The sequence below is a fragment of the Oryctolagus cuniculus genome, chromosome 1, assembly GCF_964237555.1.
Source record: "Oryctolagus cuniculus chromosome 1, mOryCun1.1, whole genome shotgun sequence".
Classification (NCBI taxonomy): Eukaryota; Metazoa; Chordata; class Mammalia; order Lagomorpha; family Leporidae; genus Oryctolagus; species Oryctolagus cuniculus.
In genome coordinates this window covers 65,024,049-65,042,608 of record NC_091432.1, presented here as the reverse complement: position 1 = coordinate 65,042,608, position 18,560 = coordinate 65,024,049, and the positions used below count along the sequence as shown (strand labels likewise).

Below are 18,560 nucleotides of genomic sequence, written 5' to 3'. Positions count from 1 at the left end.
AGTTACATAGGAGATAAAACAAGTGATAGTTTTTTCTTTTCCCCCAAAAAGTGAGTAATGCCCTTGGCCTTTTAAGTGACTGTGAATGTTTCATGGGGCATTGGTGATGGAAGGAAAATGTTCTCTGCTTGAAATTGTCTTTGTAAATTGGTTTATGACATACTTTAAGGAAATATTAAACATCATTGCATATAGTAGTTCATAATTTATAGGATTAAACAGTATCTTGGACTTCTTTAAAAACATATAAACAAAGAAACTTGATTTGAACCAGTAATAATGTTGGTAAACATCTTTTCCTCTCTGCTTAGTCAGAAGTCATATCTACTGAGTAATAATTGTAACGGCGAACCTAGAAATTATGATTCCATCAGGGACTTCTTATGGCTAGGGGCTGTATGCAGTCCTTCTCTTGCAGCTTTACTTTGGGTTGCTACTTGTTTTAAATAGATGTATGTTGGTTATTGTGCATTGACAAGTTTTGTAGCTTGAAAATGTTTGTGCTCACTTTAACCAAAGCAAGTGAAACCTGGTATATTTTCTTTTAAAATTTCACAAGTGTGGTTAAATTATTAATAAATTGTTTTCTTTAGTTACTGTAAATGTATTGAAGTACTCAGAATTCAATACTAGAAAAGATAATTTTTAATAAGTGATTCTGGTGCATTAAATTAATAAACTTAAAGGTTAAAGTGATCAAAAACTGAATAAGCTATGCAAAACAGATACTGAAAGCTATGTAAAGGCTTTACAAATTTTCTGGATGTGTTGGTACTTGCTGATGTACTTTTGGAAATGCTTTCTTTGTCATGTTTGGTATGTGTAAGTGATCAAAAAAGCACTGTGGCAATATGACACCATATTATCTGCCTTGGCTGTCTTTACATTTCAGAAAGTTTTTTTTAATTCCATATAGATCACATTCATTTGGTTATTGTCAAAAACTTTTAAGCTACTCTGAAAACAGTACTGAGAATTTTATTCCTCAGATTTGCTTAAATCACTGACAGTTGTAATCAGATAAAATGGAGTTATGTTGCAGGCACATTAAAAGTGGGTTCCTAATGTGCCCGCCCCCTTCCAACCTCCAGGGCTTTTGGGGGTACATGGGTATCCATCAGTTGGAGAGGTATTTTCAGTTAACACTAATCTCTTTGTCCATTCTCCTATACCAGATGTTAACTCATTCCAGCAAACTACAAAATGGATTGATGATGTCAGAACAGAAAGAGGAAGTGATGTTATCATCATGTTAGTAGGAAATAAAACAGATCTTGCTGACAAGAGGTATGAAGTGATTTTGTATATACAGAATGCTTGGTATCTGTGTTAAGTGGCCTGATAATATTGCTCACTGAAAACTTATTTTGAGAGGAGATTACCTAATCCTTAAGCTTATAACCCTCCATTCTTAATGTAGGAATTTGAAATATAAATGTAAGTATTAAACCCAGTCTGTAAAGGAAAATGAGTTTTGTTTTGTTTAAGCCTATGTGTAAGTAACTCTTAATCATGTGAAGCCAGTAAGCATTTTGCATTTTTAAGGCCTTACAAACAAGGTAGTGTTTTGTTAAAGAGCAAACCATTTTCAGAAATGTCTTATCTTTAAAAATTCATAGTTGATGCATACTCTTTTCTTAGTAATCTTATAAACATTCATTGTAATTCAGTGGTGTGCATTTTTTGTTCTTGGGGGCTTTTTTTTAATTGTATGGTTGAGCCAGACTAGTTGAACTGAATAGCTTGATTGTGATACCTTAATCAAATGAGCAAAGCCATATTCAAGTCACAGGATGCAAAATGTATTAACATTCACTGTAGAACCCATGGCTTGAATATCTGCTTTCAGCATTCTTAAGCAATCTATTGCATATTCTCTCTTCTCTAAGTAGTCTTGACCAAACTACTTAATAATTGGAGCTTTTACTATTTATAATTTGTTTATTCATGAGTTAGATATTGAAACTCAGGTAATGAACTTGTTATGTTAATTAAAGTGTTACATTGAAATCCATTTCAAAGAGTTGTGGAACTGTTAAACTTGTGCCTATGACACCTGGATTAGAATTGGTAGCACAGTTGGAAAAAAAAATTAAAAGTAAATTCAGAGTGGATGTTTATTGGTTAAGATGCCCACATCCCACATTGGAATACCTGGGTTCATTCCCAGCTCCAGCTCCTGATTCCAGCTTCTTGCTAATGCAGACCCTGGGAAATATCAGTAATGGCTCAAGTGATTCGGTTCCTGCTAACTTCATGGGAGACCCATACTGAGATCTGGCTGCTGGCTTCAGCTTGGCCTAACCCCAGCTATGTGGGCATTTGGAGAGTGAACCAGTCTATGGGAGCTTGCTCTCTGTCTCTGTTTCTCTCTCTCTCTGCCTCTCAATTTTTGTGTGTGATTTATTTATTTGAGAGACAGAGATCTTTCTTCTTTTATTCACTCCCCAAATGGCCAGAATGTCTGGAGCTGGGCCAATCTGAAGTCAGGAACCAGGAGCTTCTAACAGGCCTCCCACGTGGGAGACATTGCAGCCATTTGGGGAGTGAACAAATGGGTAAAAGATCTGTCTCTGTCTCTCCTTTCTCTCCCCCCCCCCTTCAAATAAATAAATATTTTTTAAACAAAGTTGTATAAGAGTAGACGTGAGGAGGCTAATCTAGGCTATATTCTAAGCAAGAAATGATGACTTAGACTAGCACAGTAGTAGTTTATATGATAAGTGGTTAAATTTAGATACATTTTGAAAATATGAGTAGAGCTATCTTGACATATTGCTGCAATGGATGTAACATGCCTTAGTGTTATTAATTATTATAGGTTTGTTTAGATTTTCTATTTCTTCTTGGTAGGTTATATGCATCTAAGAATTTATCCATTTCTTCAAGATTTTCCAATATGTTAACATATAGGTTTTCTTCATAGTTTCTTGTGATCCTTTGTATTTCTGATGCATCAATTGTAATGTTTCCTTTTTTATATTTAATTTTATTTATTTGAATTTCCTTTATTTTTGCTTTGATTATTATTTCTCACCTCTTGGTAATTTTGGTTTGTTCTTGTTTTTCCAGGTCTTTGAGATATATTATTAGATTGCTTATTTGAGATATTTCTACTTTTTTAATGTAAGCACTTATTGCTATAAACACCACTGCACCCCCCTGCTTTTTCTAAAAATTTATTTATTTGAAAAAGAGAGAAATGTTCTGTTAGCTGGTTCACTCCCCAAATGGCCAATAACAGCAGGGTCCAGACCAGGGTTGGGCAAGGCCAAAGCTAGGATCCTGGAGCTCCATATGCGTTTCCCATATGGCCATTTTCCTCTGGCTTCCCAGGTACATTAGCAGGGAACTGGATCAGAAGTGGAGCAGCTGGGACTCAAACCAGCACTACAGAATGGGATGCCAGCATTGGCTTAACCTGTACTGCCACAATGCCAGCCCCTAAAATTTAGCTTTTTTTTTCCTTAAAGATTTTATTTATTTATTTGAGCGATAAAATGATAGGCAGAAGGAGAAAGATCTTCATCTACTAGTTCACTCCTCAGATGGCTGCAACAGCCAGAGCTGGGCCAATTCGGAGCCAGGAACTTCTTCCAGATCTCCCACATGGGAATAAGAGCCCAAGCAGATGAGCCGTCTTCCACTGTTTTCCCAGACCATCAGCAGGGAGCTAGATTGGAGGTAGAGCAGCCACAGCTCGAACCAGTGCCCATATGGGATGCCGGTGCTGCAGGCAGAGGCGTATCCTCCTACGCCGCAATGCTGGCCCCTTGATACGTTTTCTTTTTCATTAGTTTCCTTTCTAATTTCTTCAGCCCATTTGGGAACATACTCTATTTCCATGTAGTTATAAATTTTCTATTGTTCTTCTTGTTGCTTTCTGGTTTCATTCCTTTGTAGAAATACATGCTATGATTTCAGTTTGTGTAAGTTTACTGACAATATATGGTCAATCTTGGAAAATAGTCAACATTTTGATGAGAAGAATTTGTACCCAGCTTCTGGCTTTGACACAGTCCATTCCATTGTGGGCATTAAAGAGTGGGCCAGAGGTTGGGGTAGGGTCTGTTTCTCTGCCTCGAAAATAAATTAAAAACAACAATAATAAAAACCAATATGGTGTTGGTGCATTAATAGTACACAGAAAAATGGAACAATGAGAAATCTGGAAGCACACACACTTGCATATGGAAATAAGTATAAACAGTTGGAATAACTAACCAACAGGAAAAGGTAAAATCAGTTCAAGTTTTCACACAGTGGAAGAGCAAATTTCAAAGTTTTCAGAGTTGTTTTAATTTTTAAATTTAATTTGAGAGAGAGAGAACCCTCATCAGCTGTTCCATTCCCCAAATGTCTACAGGGACTAGCCGGCGCTGCGGCTCACTAGGCTAATCCTCCGCCTTGCGGCGCCCGCACACCGGGTTCTAGTCCCAGTCAGGGTGCCGGATTCTGTTCCGGTTGCCCCTCTTCCAGGCCAGCTCTCTGCTGTGGCCAGGGAGTGCAGTGGAGGATGGCCCAAGTGCTTGGGCCCTGCACCCCATGGGAGACCAGGAGAAGTACCTGGCTCCTGCCATCGGATCAGCGCGGCACGCCAGCTGCACTGGCCATTGGAGGGTGAACCAACGGTAAAGGAAGACCTTTCTCACTGTCTCTCTCTCTCTCTCTCTCTCTCTCTCTCACTGTCCACTGTGCCTGTCAAAAAAAAAAGGGGGGGGGGCAAAAAAAAAAATGTCTACAGGGACTAAGGCTGAGCTGGGGCCAAACCAGGAGCCAGGAACTCAGTCCAGGCCTCCCCTGTGGGTGGCAGGACCCCACAAGGATCATCACTGTTACTGTTTAGGGTTTGCATTAACATGAAGCTGGAGTTAAGTACACCAAAGTGGGCTTGGGGTGTGTGGACATCTTAACCACAAGGCTAAATGCCATGGGCCTCCCCATCAGAGATTTCATTGTAAAAACAAAGTAAATACTAACCAAAATTTAGCACTTAATAATATGACAAGAAATAAGAGATGTGAATAAACTTGGTTACATAAAACACCATAAAGCAAATGACAAACTAGTAAAAGCTATATAAGAAATGATTAATATCCCTAATGAATAAAGAGCTTCCAAAAATAGAGAAGGAAAAAAAGCATAGAAAAATTGACTACAAGTATGGACAGCTCATTGAGAAAGTTATGTCAGTCTTAACTATCTAAAAAGAAGCTCAGCCTTGCTCTTACCTGACACAAATATAAATTAAAACTGTACTGGGAAATATTTTTGCCTATCAGATTGCCAAAATCTGAATTTTTGTGAAATCCTCTACTGGCAAGACTCCTGGGAAAACAGATAACCTCATAACTTGTTGGACAATGTGGAATGGTATAAGCACCATGGGCCAGAGAGGGTTCATTTTTAGCAGAAACCTAATTATACCTTTATCCTTTATCATAGCAATTTCACTTCTATAAGCTACATATACACAAGTCTATTGGCTGTAGCACTGTTTGTAATATCTAAAGACTATGAACACCCAAATGTTCACAGCAGGGAAGTGATTTGATAAACTTACATCTATCTTCGTAAAGGGGTACTAGGCAGATAACAAAAGAAATGAAGGGGGACTGGTGCTGTGGTGTAGCAAGTAAAGCCACCACCTACGGTGCTGGCATCCCATATGGGCACTGGTTCGAGTCCCTGCTGCTCTACTTCCCATCCAGCTCTCTGCTATGGCCTGAGAAAGCAATAGAAGATGGCCCAAGTCCTTGGGCCCCTGCACCCATGTGGGAGACCCAGAAGAAGCTCCAGGCTCCTGGATTCAGATTGTCCCAGCTCTGGCCAATAGAATGATAGACAGAAGGAGACAGAACTAGCAGATGGAAGACTGACTCTTTTTTTTTTTTTTTTTTAAATATCTGTTTGTTTATTTGAAAGTCAGAGTTAGAGAGAGAGAGCGTCCCCACGCACGCTTCCACCCTCTGGTTCACTCCCCAATTGGCCACAATGGCCAGAGCTGTGCCAATGCGAAGCCAGGAGCCAAGAGCTTTTTCTGGGTCTCCACACGGGTGCAGGGGCCCAAGGAATTGGGCCATCTTCTACTGCTTTCCTAGGCCACAGCAGAGAGCTGGATCAGTAGTAGAGCAGCTGAGACTCGAACTGGCACCCATATGGGATGCTGGCACTGCAGGCGGTGGCTTTACCCACTACACCACAGCACCGGCCCCCTGGAAAACTGACACTCTCTCTCTCCCTTTCTCCCTCTCTTTCCCTCTTTCTGCAACTCTTCCTTCTGATAAATAAATAAATCTTAAAAAAAAAAAAAGTAAAGAATTCGTATATGACTTAAGTGAAAAGGCAAGCTGAAGTAGTGTGTAACATATGCTGCAGTTTATTTAAGGAAAAGAGATATATATATATATATATACACACACACATACATATTATTAAAAACAAAATGGAAACACAAATAGGTTTGGACAGTGGTTATTTCTGGTGAGAGAGAAGAAGGAATGGCGGACACTAGACTTCTTTGACAGTAACTTGTAGATATAACTTTGGAATTATATAATAAAAATAGACATTTCATTAAAAACAATTCACAAAAATATAACTATTCAAAGTAACCTAAAAGCATAGTGTCCTGACTATACATCCAAAGATGAAATAGATCCTAGGATTAAAAAAAAAAAAAAAAAACTGAAAAAAAGCTAACTATTTTCAGTAAATACATTGTTGGTGATAGTTGTTAGATTTTGGTATTTCAAAACTATTGTGTGTATTCTGCATAAAAAAATGAATGTGAGAAAGAAATATGATATCAAGGGGCCAGCACTGTGGTATAGTGGGCCAGGCTTCGTCTGCAGTGCCACCATCCCTTATGGGCCATAGTTCATGTCCCAGCCGCTCCTCTTCCCATCCAGCTCTCTGCTTATGGCCTGGGAAAGCATGGCCCAAGTGCCCCTGCACCCACGTGGGAGACCCAGAAGCACCTGGCTCCTGGCTTTGGATTGGCTCAGCTCTGGTCATTGGGGAATGAACCAACAGATGGAAGACCTTTCTGTCTGTCTCGCCCTCTCTGTCTGTAACTCTACTTCTCAAATAAATAAAATCTTTAAAACATATATATAATATCGATAAAATTTGTAGTTCTGAGTATAAATAGCAACCATGTGAATTCATGACTTTTTTTAATCCTTAAAAATTGCAGTATTTTCTACTTCAGTCTACTAAAAAGACCTGAAGCAGGGGAAATGAGCCCAGACTCAAACTTAATTACCATTTCTTTCTAAAGGAATCAGGATTACTTGTAGAAATAAAAAAGATTGGGGCAGAATATATAGGAAAAAATGGACAGACAATACCTTCTCAAGAGAGCTGTAAAGACTGTTGGGGTCATGTCAGACTTATAAGCCAACTCAAAGAAACTCTACTGATCAAAGATAGGAAAATTTGAGAGTGAATGATTACTATAAAATTTTTAAATTTATGAATCATAAAGATACATTTACAATAAAACTCATTGATCATGTTTGGAAGATGCTAGAGACTGACTTGAGTATTTATCCTCACACCCCTCTTCCTCACCCACTTCTCTAAGGATAACTGAATAGTTGAGAAAGTTTCTCTTTAGAGCAGTGTTCTGGAGCAGGCATTTGACCAAGCAGTTAAGACACTCATGTCTCATGTTAGAGCGCCAAGGTTCAATGCCCACCTCTAGTTCCTGACTCTTAGCTTCCCACTATTGTGGACATGGAAGACAGTGATAGGACTCACGTACTTGGCTTCCTGCCAGCCACATGGGGGATCTGGATTGAGTTCCTGGCTCCTGCTACAGCCTTGGCCAAGCCACAGTCATCAAAGTATTTGGCGAGTAAACCAGCAGATGGGAGTGCATACCTGCTGTTTCTCTGCCTCTCAAATAAATAATTAAATTTTCTATTTGCTATAAGAAACATTAGGATAATTGGCAAAACTTGAATAAAATCTGTAGGTTAAGTATACTGTGGTTATATAAAGGCAATGTTCTTATTTTTAGGAAACTCACTGCAGTGAAGTATTCAGGCCTAAATGCCTGCAGATTGGCAATTTACTCTTAAGCTGTTATAAAAAAAGTATACTTTAAAAAATTAATACACACGTATATACAAAGGATCTTCTAAAAAGTTCATAGAAAATGCATATTTTGGAAGATTTATTTCAAAGGCAGGGTTAGAGAGAGAGAGATCTTCATCCACTGGTTCATTCCCCAATTGGCCGCAACGGCCAGACCTGTGCCAGTCCAAAGCCAGGAGCTTTCTCTGGGTCTCCCATGTGATTGCAGGGACCCAAGCACTTGGGCCATCTTCCACTGCTTTTCCAGGCACATTAGCAGGGAGTTGGGTCTGAAGTGGAGCAGCAGGGACTCGAACCAGTACCCATATGGGATACCAGCGCCACAAGCAGCAGCTTTTACAGGTTATACCACAGCGCTGGCCTTCACAAACTCTTTGAAGCACCCTTGTACAGAGAAAGCACAAGATGAGAAAACAACCAAGTGTAGTAAAAATGCTAATTGTTGGAGTATTGTATAACAGGATGTCCATGTACTTAGTGAAAAATTAAGGGTATCTTGTTGACAGGGAGGGAATGGACTCTAGTAAGGATAGTTTATAGTATTAGGACTAGAGGGCAAATTTAAGAACATACATGTAGGCAGATTAATAAAAGATGTGATGACAGCTTGTTGGAATACCTTTCATTGCTCAGTTTTCTGTATTTAGGAATCATGGTTTGTTGGGAGATATATTTAACTGGAACATTTGTATATTTATTTTTTATATACCAGCTGGATGCTAAAAATGCCAAGATAAATGAACTAATCTTACATTAGAAGGACTGTTTGAGACCACTGCTAATTTTAATGTATTGCAAAATATCTTGTAAAAGAAATCTTAATGTTTTGATATTTATTTTATATCAAGAGGCTTTACCATACATGCCCTGTCTTACTTATTCCACTTACAGAAATCTACAAAATATTAGGCTCAAAGATATTAAGAATAGCATTTTTATAATATAAAATTTAGAAACAATGAGCATTTCTAACAGTTTGAAAATGGTTACATAAATTGTGGCAAATTGACAAGTTATACAACCAAAAATTATTTATATGAAGTTTAGAATTACGAAGCTAAATATTTATGATGTACTATTAAGGGAAGGAAGAAGCTGTTAAGGCTTTTTTTTTTTTTTTTTTTTTTTTTTTTTTTAAGATTTATTCATTTATTTAAAGGAGTTACACAGAGGAGACAGAGAGTGAGAGCTTCCTTCCTTCCACCTGCTGGTTCACTCCAGCCAGGGCTGGGCCAAGCCGTTGCCAGGAGCTTCTTCAAATACTCCATGTGGGTGTAGGGGACCAAGGACTTGGGTTATCTTCCACTGCTTTCCCAGGCCCTTAGCAGAGAACTGGATGGGAAAGTGTTTAAGATTTTATTTTACTTTATTTGAAAGACAGAGTTACAGAGAGGCAGAGGCAGAGAGACAGAGAGAAAGGTCTTCTATCCTTTGGTTCACTCCCCAGTTGGTTGCAACAGCTGGAGCTGTGCCAACACGAAGCCAGAAGCCAGGAGCTTCTTCTGGGTGTCCCAAGTGGGTGCTGGGGCCCAAAGACTTGGGCCATCTTCTGCTTTCTCAGGCCATAACAAAGAGCTGGATCGGAAGTGGTACAGCTGGGACTGTTGTGGCCATCTTGGTATTGAGTAAGCGGATGGGAGACCTCTCTCTCTGTCTCTGCCTCTGTCTCTCTCTAACTCTGCCTTTCACATAAGTAAATAAATCTTTAAAGAAAAATTAAAAGTATAACATATGCATGAAACGTACAAATTTTAAGAGAGCTGCAGATGGATGAATTTTCTAACTAGTCTCACCTATGCAATCAGTACCTATATCTAGAAAACTTATTTTCAGAACTTTATTTATAATTGTATAATACCATCTTTCAAAGTAAATATTTGTTTACCTCTTTATTTTTCTACAGGCAAGTGTCAATTGAGGAGGGGGAGAGGAAAGCCAAAGAGCTGAATGTCATGTTTATTGAAACCAGTGCAAAAGCAGGATACAATGTAAAGCAGGTAAGTGTTCTTTGAGTATGAGTGGAGATTGTCAGATTGAAAAAAAGCGTATGGAATAACTGTGGGAATATTCAGTTCTTTTGTGTAAAGCTTTCTTCTGGTTAGCAATAGCAGGCCTCATGAAATAGCAACATATTTTCGAATATTGAAAAAATATAAGTGGGCATGGTTTTTGGAAAAAGAGAAAAGATTTGCCAAATTTTTTAGATTGGGCACAGGACAGCTATTTCATTATGGTTGCAAAATTCATGATTGGAAAACTGTAAACTTCCCTTACTACATTTTTTAAGGTAAATTTTCCTTATTTCAGCATCTAATAGCAAGACTGATATAATAGTGTTTGCTTGTTGTGGAAGTATACTTGGATTACTTTATCCTTAGTAAATTGCTGGTATTTGAACAGTGTTTATGACAGGAATGTTTAATAGCTCAGGGAAATGTGAGTGTAGGGAGACTTCATATCAAACTGTTTTTTGCAAGATTGGACAAGTTAGAACCTCACCTGCTGGGGCCAGTGCTGTAGCACAACGGGTTGGGATGCTGGCATCGCAGGTGGAGGCTTAACCTGCTATGCCACAAAGCCAGCCCCATTTGCTTAACTTTTCAGTGCTACATAATATAGAGCAGTGGTCCCAGATTTACAGGATTTATAGAAATATAATTTTATTATTATTATTTGAAAAAGGCATGGGATAAAAAGTTAAAAGATCTGTCCTTGGTCTTTCTTAGGTCTTACACCATGGGAACTGTCATTTGGTGAACACACACCATGGACCAGGCAGTAGACTTCAAAATAACAATCCTTCCTCTGTTGGCTGGTCCTTTATGTGTATTTTATAAAAAGATTTATTTTACTTGTTAAGATTTATTTATTTGAGAAGCAGTTACAGACAGAGACAAGTAGAGAGAAAAAGAGAGAAAGGTCTTCTGTCCACTGATTCACTCTCCAAATGGCTGCAACAGCCAGTGCTAAGTCAGTCCGAAGCCCAGGAGCACCTTCTGGGTCTCCTACGTGGGTGCAGGGACCCAAGCATTTGGGCCATATTCTGCTGCTTTCCCAGGACATAGCAGAGAGCTGGATTGGAAGTGGATTAGCTGGGACATGAGCTGGCACCTATATGCAATGGCAGCACTGCAGGCAGAGGCCCAGCCTACTGTACAACAGTGCTGGCCCTTGTTTTACTTATTTGAGAGGCAGAGTGATAGAAGAGAAATGGGAAGATGGAGAGAGATCCCATCCGCTGGTTCACTCCCTTCAAATAGCTACAATGCCAGGGGCCGGGCCAGGCCGAAGCCCGCAGCCCAGAATTTTATCCAAGTCTCCCACATGATTGACAAGGACCTCAGTATTTGAGCCATAGCCATCACCTGCTGCCACCAGAGTGCATGTTAGCAGGAAGCTGGAATTGGAAGTGGATCCAGGATGCTGCACTATGGGTGAAGGCAACCCAAGTGGCCTCTTAACTATTGCACTAAATGCATGCACTAATGCATTTATTTTTTTAAATTGAAGATGATGAACAGAGGGTTAAAACAAAACCCTTTATTTTTTTTTAAGGATTTATTTATTTATTTGAAAGTCAGAGTTACACAGAGAAGAGAGGCAGAGAGAGAGAGAGGTCTTACATCCAATGGTTTACTCCCCAATTGGATACAACAGCTGGAGCTGGGCCAATCTGAAGCCAGGAGCTTCCTCCGGGTCTCTAATGCTTGGGCCATCTTCCATTGCTTTCCCAGGCCCACAGCAGAGAGCTGGATCGGAAGTGGAGCAGCTGGGTCTTGAACCAGCGCCCACATAGGATGCCAGCGCTTCAGACCAGGGTGTTAATCCGCTGCGCCACAGCACTGGCCCCAATAAAACCCTTTAAATAAGCAGAATTTTCTGAAAACCCTATATTCACTTTTTGCCACTTTATTTCCCATCTTGCCTTACACTGTTGTGTAATACTGAATTATTAATTCCTTCCTCATAGTTTTTTTTTTCTTTTTTTTTAATTTTTATTTATTTAAAAGGCAGAGTTACAGAGAGACAAGGAGAGACCTGGAGAGGTCTTCCATCCACTGGTTCACTCCCTAGATGGCCACAGCAGCCGGAGCTGGACCAATCTGGAACTAGGAGCTTCATCTAGGTCTCTGGCATGGTGGCAGGGGCCCTACCACTTTGGCCATCTTCTGCTGCTTTCCTAGGTGTATTGACAAAGCAGCCGGGACTTGAACTGGTGCCCATATGGGATGCCAGAGCTGCATGGGCTTAACCCATCAATGCCACAGAGCCAGCCCCTTTCTTGGTAACATGTTATAGCTCTATATCTGTGCTTGTACTATTGTTCCCTTTGCTTAGACTACTCATTTTTTCCTTTGCTAATTCCAGCTCCTTTTTTAAAACTCCAATGTAGAAATCAGCTCTTCAGCAACACTTTTTCTAGTATTTCCCATTCTACTTCATGGCTATGATTAGTGCCTTTCCTGTGTTTTCACAGACTCACACTTCTGTGAATCTAGTTACTGAATATAGCATATAGTACATTGAAATTATCCTGGGGCTGGCGCTGTGGCTCAGCGGGTTAACGCCCTGGCTTGGGGCGCCGGCATCCCATATGGGCACCGGTTCTGGTCCCAGCTGCTCCTCTTCTGATCTGGCTCTCTGCTGTGGCCTGGGAGAGCAGTAGAGGATGACTCAGGTCCTTGGGCCCCTGCCCCCCCATGGGAGGCTCCTGGCTCCTGGCTTCGGATCGGCGCAGCTCCGGCCATTGCGGCACTTGAGGAGTGAACCATCGGATGGAGGACCTCTCTCTCTCTCTCTGCCTCTCCTCTCTCTGTGTAACTCTGACTTTCAAATAAATAAATAAATCTTAAAAAGAAAAAAAGAAATTATCCATCTTAGAGTCAGCATTGTGTCGCAGCAGGTTGAAGATGCCCTGTGTGGGGCCACACTGTGGCAAAGAGGATAAAACAGCCACCGGCAGTGCCCATATGGGCACCGGTTCAAGTTCAGACTGATCTATTTCTTATCCACCTCTTACCTTTCACAAACATTAAGTATTTCAGCACTTAGTCTTACCTGAGTGTTTATCTATATTTGAAACTGAGTACTATATGTAAATGGAAGTGGACCTACCTTATACAATTAATGTTACATCGATTTGATATGTTGCTAATTCATATCTCTGATCATGCACAGTTTTATCAGAAATGATGTCAAGGTAAGCAGGTTACATACATATCCCAAGTAAAGGGACAGGCATTTGACATAGCAGTGAAGACTCCTTGGGACGCCTGCATTCTCTATTGAAGTAACAGGGTTTAAGTCCTGGCTCCACTGATTCTGCTTCCTGCTAATGTAGTCTCTGGGAGGCATCAAGTGATGGGCTCAAGTAATTTGTTCTTGAAAGACTTGGATTGAGTTCCTGGCTCTTGGCTTCACCCTGGCCAATCCCTGCTGTTGTGGGCATTTGGAGATGAAACCAGCAGGTGGTTGATCTCTTTCTGCCTCTGTTTCCTCTCTCTTTTTCCTGTGTGTCTCTGCCTTTCAAATAAGTAATTCTCTCTCTCTTTTTTTTTTTTTTTTTTTTTTTTTTGAGAAGAATCTGTTGTTGTTCTGTCCGTGTCTGTTCCCACATACTTTAGTGTATCTCCTGTTGAAGATGCTTTGCATAGCATTGTGCTTCAAACACGGTCCAGCCACTTTGGCTGGCACTCATTCCAGTGATGAAGGGAAAGCCAGCTGTGTTGGATTTGAGAGGTCTTGTGTTGATATCTAATATTAGTGCTTTCTCAAAGAATTATTGAGGGTACTTTTGAATAGACTGATTTTCACAGACTAATTTAGAACCTAACCCTTTATGAAAGATAGAAATACCACTATACAGTTCTATTAAAGGAGTGATTTGTTTGTTCAGATTTTCTATAGAACTTTATTTTTATGACTCAGATTACATTTTTGCTGTTTATTTTGAAGCTGTTCAGTTGGAAAGCAGGGATCCTGTGTTTATTCACTCATTGTATTTGGCATACAGCTTTTTATATATTAATTTATAGAATTGAATGGACATTGTAATGTGCTTTCTTGGCAGTAAAGACTATGTGAGGAGTAACCCAAAAGATGTATACTTTTAGTCATCTTCCAGCAGTAATCCATCACTGTTTGCTAAGTTTTTCCTCCAGTTGTCAAATTTCTTTTTCCCGCAGCTCTTCCGACGTGTAGCAGCAGCTTTGCCTGGAATGGAAAGCACACAGGACAGAAGCAGAGAAGACAGTATCCTTTTTGTTTCATGAGAAACCTTAATTGTTAGCGTTGGTCTTTTACAGCCCCACTTGGTTGACTAAAGAATATTGTGCCATTGCCTTTTACAGCCACAAATTGATGGTTTAAGAGCACAGGAACTCGGGTTTTTCATCTCACACTGGGCCTGGTGATCCAAGTGCACACTTTGCAGCCTCCTGCTGATGATAATTCATTTGTACAAGGGTTTTTATTTGCCCTTGCCTTAGCAGGAAACTCTAGAATCCCAGTCTCCTGCTTCTTCCCTGTAGCATATCTTAGTTCCTATTTTTTTCCTAACATTTATGCTACTTGACACAAGCAGTAAATAACTCAGGATGAGCTTTATTGCAGTCGTTCCTTCCAGAAACAGGACATCATGAAGTACCTGTAATATCGGTTATTTCCAAGGATTTTGAATTTGCTATTTTATGTGTTACCTTCTTGAGTTTTTCCATATACATACATTTTATTAGAGTTCATAGGCCCTTTGTAGTCAGCTCTTCCCACTTCCAAATGTTTTCTGTTTTCCAAGCCTTTATTCCTAATAATGACATAATATGTTCTTCTAAGTTAAAGTCCTGTTATTTATTACATTTTTCCCTATTGTTGAAACTTTTGTGGGCTATTTTCAGGTTTTTGTTACAGATGAATCTATAAAGAAAATCACCTCCATACGGTTTCTTGCTGCTGTAGAGTAATTTCTTTAGAATAGTATGGTGAAGTATGTATTTGGAAAATACAGGAGCTTGCCAGAAGTGTCAGTGTTGGAATTGTACGTTCCCACCCATGCCTCCTTAACTTTTGTTTCAGTGATTGACATAAAACTGGAAAAGCCTCAGGAGCAACCAGTCAGTGAAGGAGGCTGTTCCTGCTAATCCCCCATGACATCTTCAGCCCTCAGAAGCTCACTGCTTTGGCCCTGTTACTCTTTCATTGACTGCAGTGTGAATATTGGCTTGAACCTTTTCCCATCAGTAATAACGTATTGCAATTCATCATTGCTGCCTGTCTCGTGGAGATGATCTATTAGCTTCACAAGCACAAAAAAAGTCAGTGTCTTCATTATTTATATTTTACAGAAAGCCAAAAGATTCAGCATATTCCATTGATAACTTTAAAAATTAGATACATTTTCTTAACATTTTTTCCTTTTTTAATGTTATGATAATGTACTTCAAAATGATGGAAATCTCAACAGCAATGTGAATGAGGCTTGGTTAAGGAGCAGTATGCTCACCACAGCACTTGGCCAACCTACTTGATCTCTCCATGCTTTCCTTACCTTCACCTAACCCTCACTCCTGAGTCTTACTCCTCCCCTCCCTCAGAACAGACAGGAGGTAGCAAAGCAGCAGCCTGATCAGGCTCATTGGAATTATAGACACCATTTGCTTTAGGCAAAGGGCCAAGACGTCCAAAATTACTCTTGAGCCACTGATACGAATTACTTGGACTTTCTTTGAAGTCAACTCAGCTGTCATAGTAGGCAGTGCTTGAATATGAGAAGGTTCTGGTGTGTCTTCAAAATGAGTCCTAATGAACACACTGAGTACTTACAAGTAGCAAAAAATATATTTCCCACCAAAATCAAATAACCCTTTCACATGTGTTTTCTTAGACTTTGGGTGAGAAAAGTAACAAAGTGCTTCAGAACAGATTTTTAATATTTAATTCTAAACAGTAAATCATAAAATTTAATGAATCTATTTCTCTCAAGATTTTAAAATTCTCAAGGTAGTATTACTCTGGTAAAAAAAAGACAACATGTTTGAGCAATAGACTTTGCATGGGTTTCTTTCTTTCTTAAAAATGCTATGCAGGCAAGGTGCTGTAAAAGTCAAATTCCTTTTAGAAGAACTAGTGGAAGAATTTAAAATTGGCACAGTGACCAAAACTACTATAACAAGTAGAAATAACGGTATCAACAAAAGAACCCTCACCAAATAGCAAATATTTTGCTCAGGACATTTGAGGTCAAGTTAAAGATGAAAACAGGATTCAAGAGGGAAAGGAGAGAATGCAAATAAAACTTAATATTATGCAGATTTATTCCTTATTTTTTAGCATTTTTTTAAATGTTGGGTCTTTCAGGCTGGTTTTGCTTTTTATTAGATCTGTATAGTTTGATTAATTAACTAGTGATTTAGTTTTATATTTAAGCTATAATTAATCCTTTTTCTTTGGTGATATTTATTTCTTTGCCTTTTTTTTTAAACCTTCAATTTTAGATGTTTTGTTTGATCTATTTGGAGCTTCATCACCATGGCAATATGTATTTCCCTTAAAACACTGCAAACAAATATATTAGGAGTGCACCCTTTTAATCTTTACTAGTTATTGTGAGATTGCTGTGTAAGTTAATAAACATATTTGTAAATACATTGTTTGCAGGAAGAAAATTTCTGAGTGATAACTCAGAAAAAGCCTGCTGAATTTATGTTGTAAGCATTACTTAACACAGTATAAAGATGAAAAGACAACAAGAATATCTTCTTAATTCCTTCTCTCCTCATTGCAACAAAACCCTTAACAAGGAAACCTTATTTCCCTGTTTTTCCTCTTTCTCCTCCACTCCTCACTTCTTGTCACCTTGTAATATTCAAAGAGCACTTGGATTATGGATCTGAACAGAGAAATGCTTTCAGATAATCATTAGCCCACCTACCCGTAACTTATACTCAAAGATGGGATGGAGTTGTAAAGTGCTTTTATAATACAATATTATTGTTAAAGGCAAGGATTGACTCTTCTGTTTTATTTTGACATGGCATGTCCTGAAATAAATATCAATTCAATATGGCAGATGGGTCATATTCTTTATTTGGGGAAAGTTGTGATTTCTGACTAGAAGGTAATTATCTTCCTATGCTGTTGCTTTTTTTTTTTTATGTAACTTTAAGAAAGTAACCAGTTATGCTACTTTTAATATTGGTCTTTTTGTTTGGCTTGGGGTTCTTCAGCTGAAACAGTAAAGTGTATTCATAGTTTAGATTTTTTTTAATAAACACAATTTTGCTGCCAAAAATAATATAAATAAAACAGAAAAGAAAACACTAATTGACTTGGTTTCCCATTCCTGCCAAGGTGGTAAATTAGCACATGCTTCTTGATTCTTCTGTAGAACACAGTATTCCCTGCCTAGGGAATGTAAAACCTGAAAAATAGCAAAATAAGAACAAATGTGAAAAACCCCTGAGAAGTCAGAAGACTGTTTTCTATCCTTGGGGGTGAGGCAGAATGACTGAAGCTTGGGAGACATGGCCCTCCCTGGTAGAGGCACTAATGGGATATGCAGGTATGCATTATGTAATAGCATTCTAGTTAAAGCTGGGCTGCATGTATGATGGTGGCCCCCTGTGATTATAGTGAGTCACTAATTTCCTATTACCTAGTAATGTAGGCATTGTAAAATGACTCAGTATATCACTCGTGTGTTTGTAGTGGTGTTGGTATAAAACAACATTGCACTACCAATCTTTTTTTTTTTTTTACAGCACAAACAATTGTGTCAATACATAATACTTAATACGTAATTATAATAACTGTGTTACTGCTTTATTCTTTATTTACTATTCTTTTTAAAGTTTTTTGGGGCCAGCACTCCACCTGTGGCACCAGCATCCCATATGGGCATCAGTTCTAGTCTGGCTGCTTCTCTTCTGATTCAGCTCTCTGCTATGGCCTGGGAGAGCAGTGGAAAATGACCCGAGTGCTTGTTCCCCTGCACCTGCATGGGAGACCTGGAAGAAGTTCCTGGCTCCTGGCTCCAGATCGGCCCAGCTTCAGCTGTTGGGGCCATTTGGGGAGTGAATCAGCGGAAGGAAGACTTTCCCTCAGTCTCTCCTTCTCTCTGTAACTCTTCCTCTCTAAATCTTCACCAAAAAACAAAAAAAAAGTTTAAAAGTTGTTTTTGTTTTTGTTTTTTTGTTAAATAGAGTTGCAGAGAGATCTTCCATCTGCTGGTTTGCTTCCCAAATGGTCTGAAATGGCCAGGACTGGGCCAGACTGAAGCCAGGGGCTTCTTCCAGGTCTCCTGCGTGGGTGCAGGGGCCCAAGCACTTGGGCCGTTCCCTGCTGCCCTCCCAGAGAAATGAGCAAGGAGCTGGATCAGAAGTGGAGCAGCTGGGTCATGAGCCAGTACCCATATGGGATGCTGGCATTGCATGCAGCAGCTTTGCCCATTATGCCACATGCCG

General features: G+C 39.4%; 1 protein-coding gene across 4 annotated transcripts in view; it reads left to right on the top strand.

The window, feature by feature from the left end:
- RAB6A (RAB6A, member RAS oncogene family) overlaps nucleotides 1-17,166 on the top strand; it is a 65,851-nt gene extending 48,685 nt beyond the window's left edge. For all 4 annotated transcript variants that reach the window (XM_017344791.3, XM_002708705.5, XM_051822495.2 and 1 more), the window contains 4 exons: nucleotides 1,176-1,287; nucleotides 10,007-10,100; nucleotides 14,289-14,355; nucleotides 15,175-17,166. In XM_017344791.3, coding sequence (XP_017200280.1) covers nucleotides 1,176-1,287; nucleotides 10,007-10,100; nucleotides 14,289-14,355; nucleotides 15,175-15,239 — 338 coding nt within the window. In that variant the 3' untranslated portion in view covers nucleotides 15,240-17,166. The remainder of the gene's footprint in view (nucleotides 1-1,175; nucleotides 1,288-10,006; nucleotides 10,101-14,288; nucleotides 14,356-15,174) is intronic.
- Nucleotides 17,167-18,560: the final 1,394 nt, after the last annotated feature.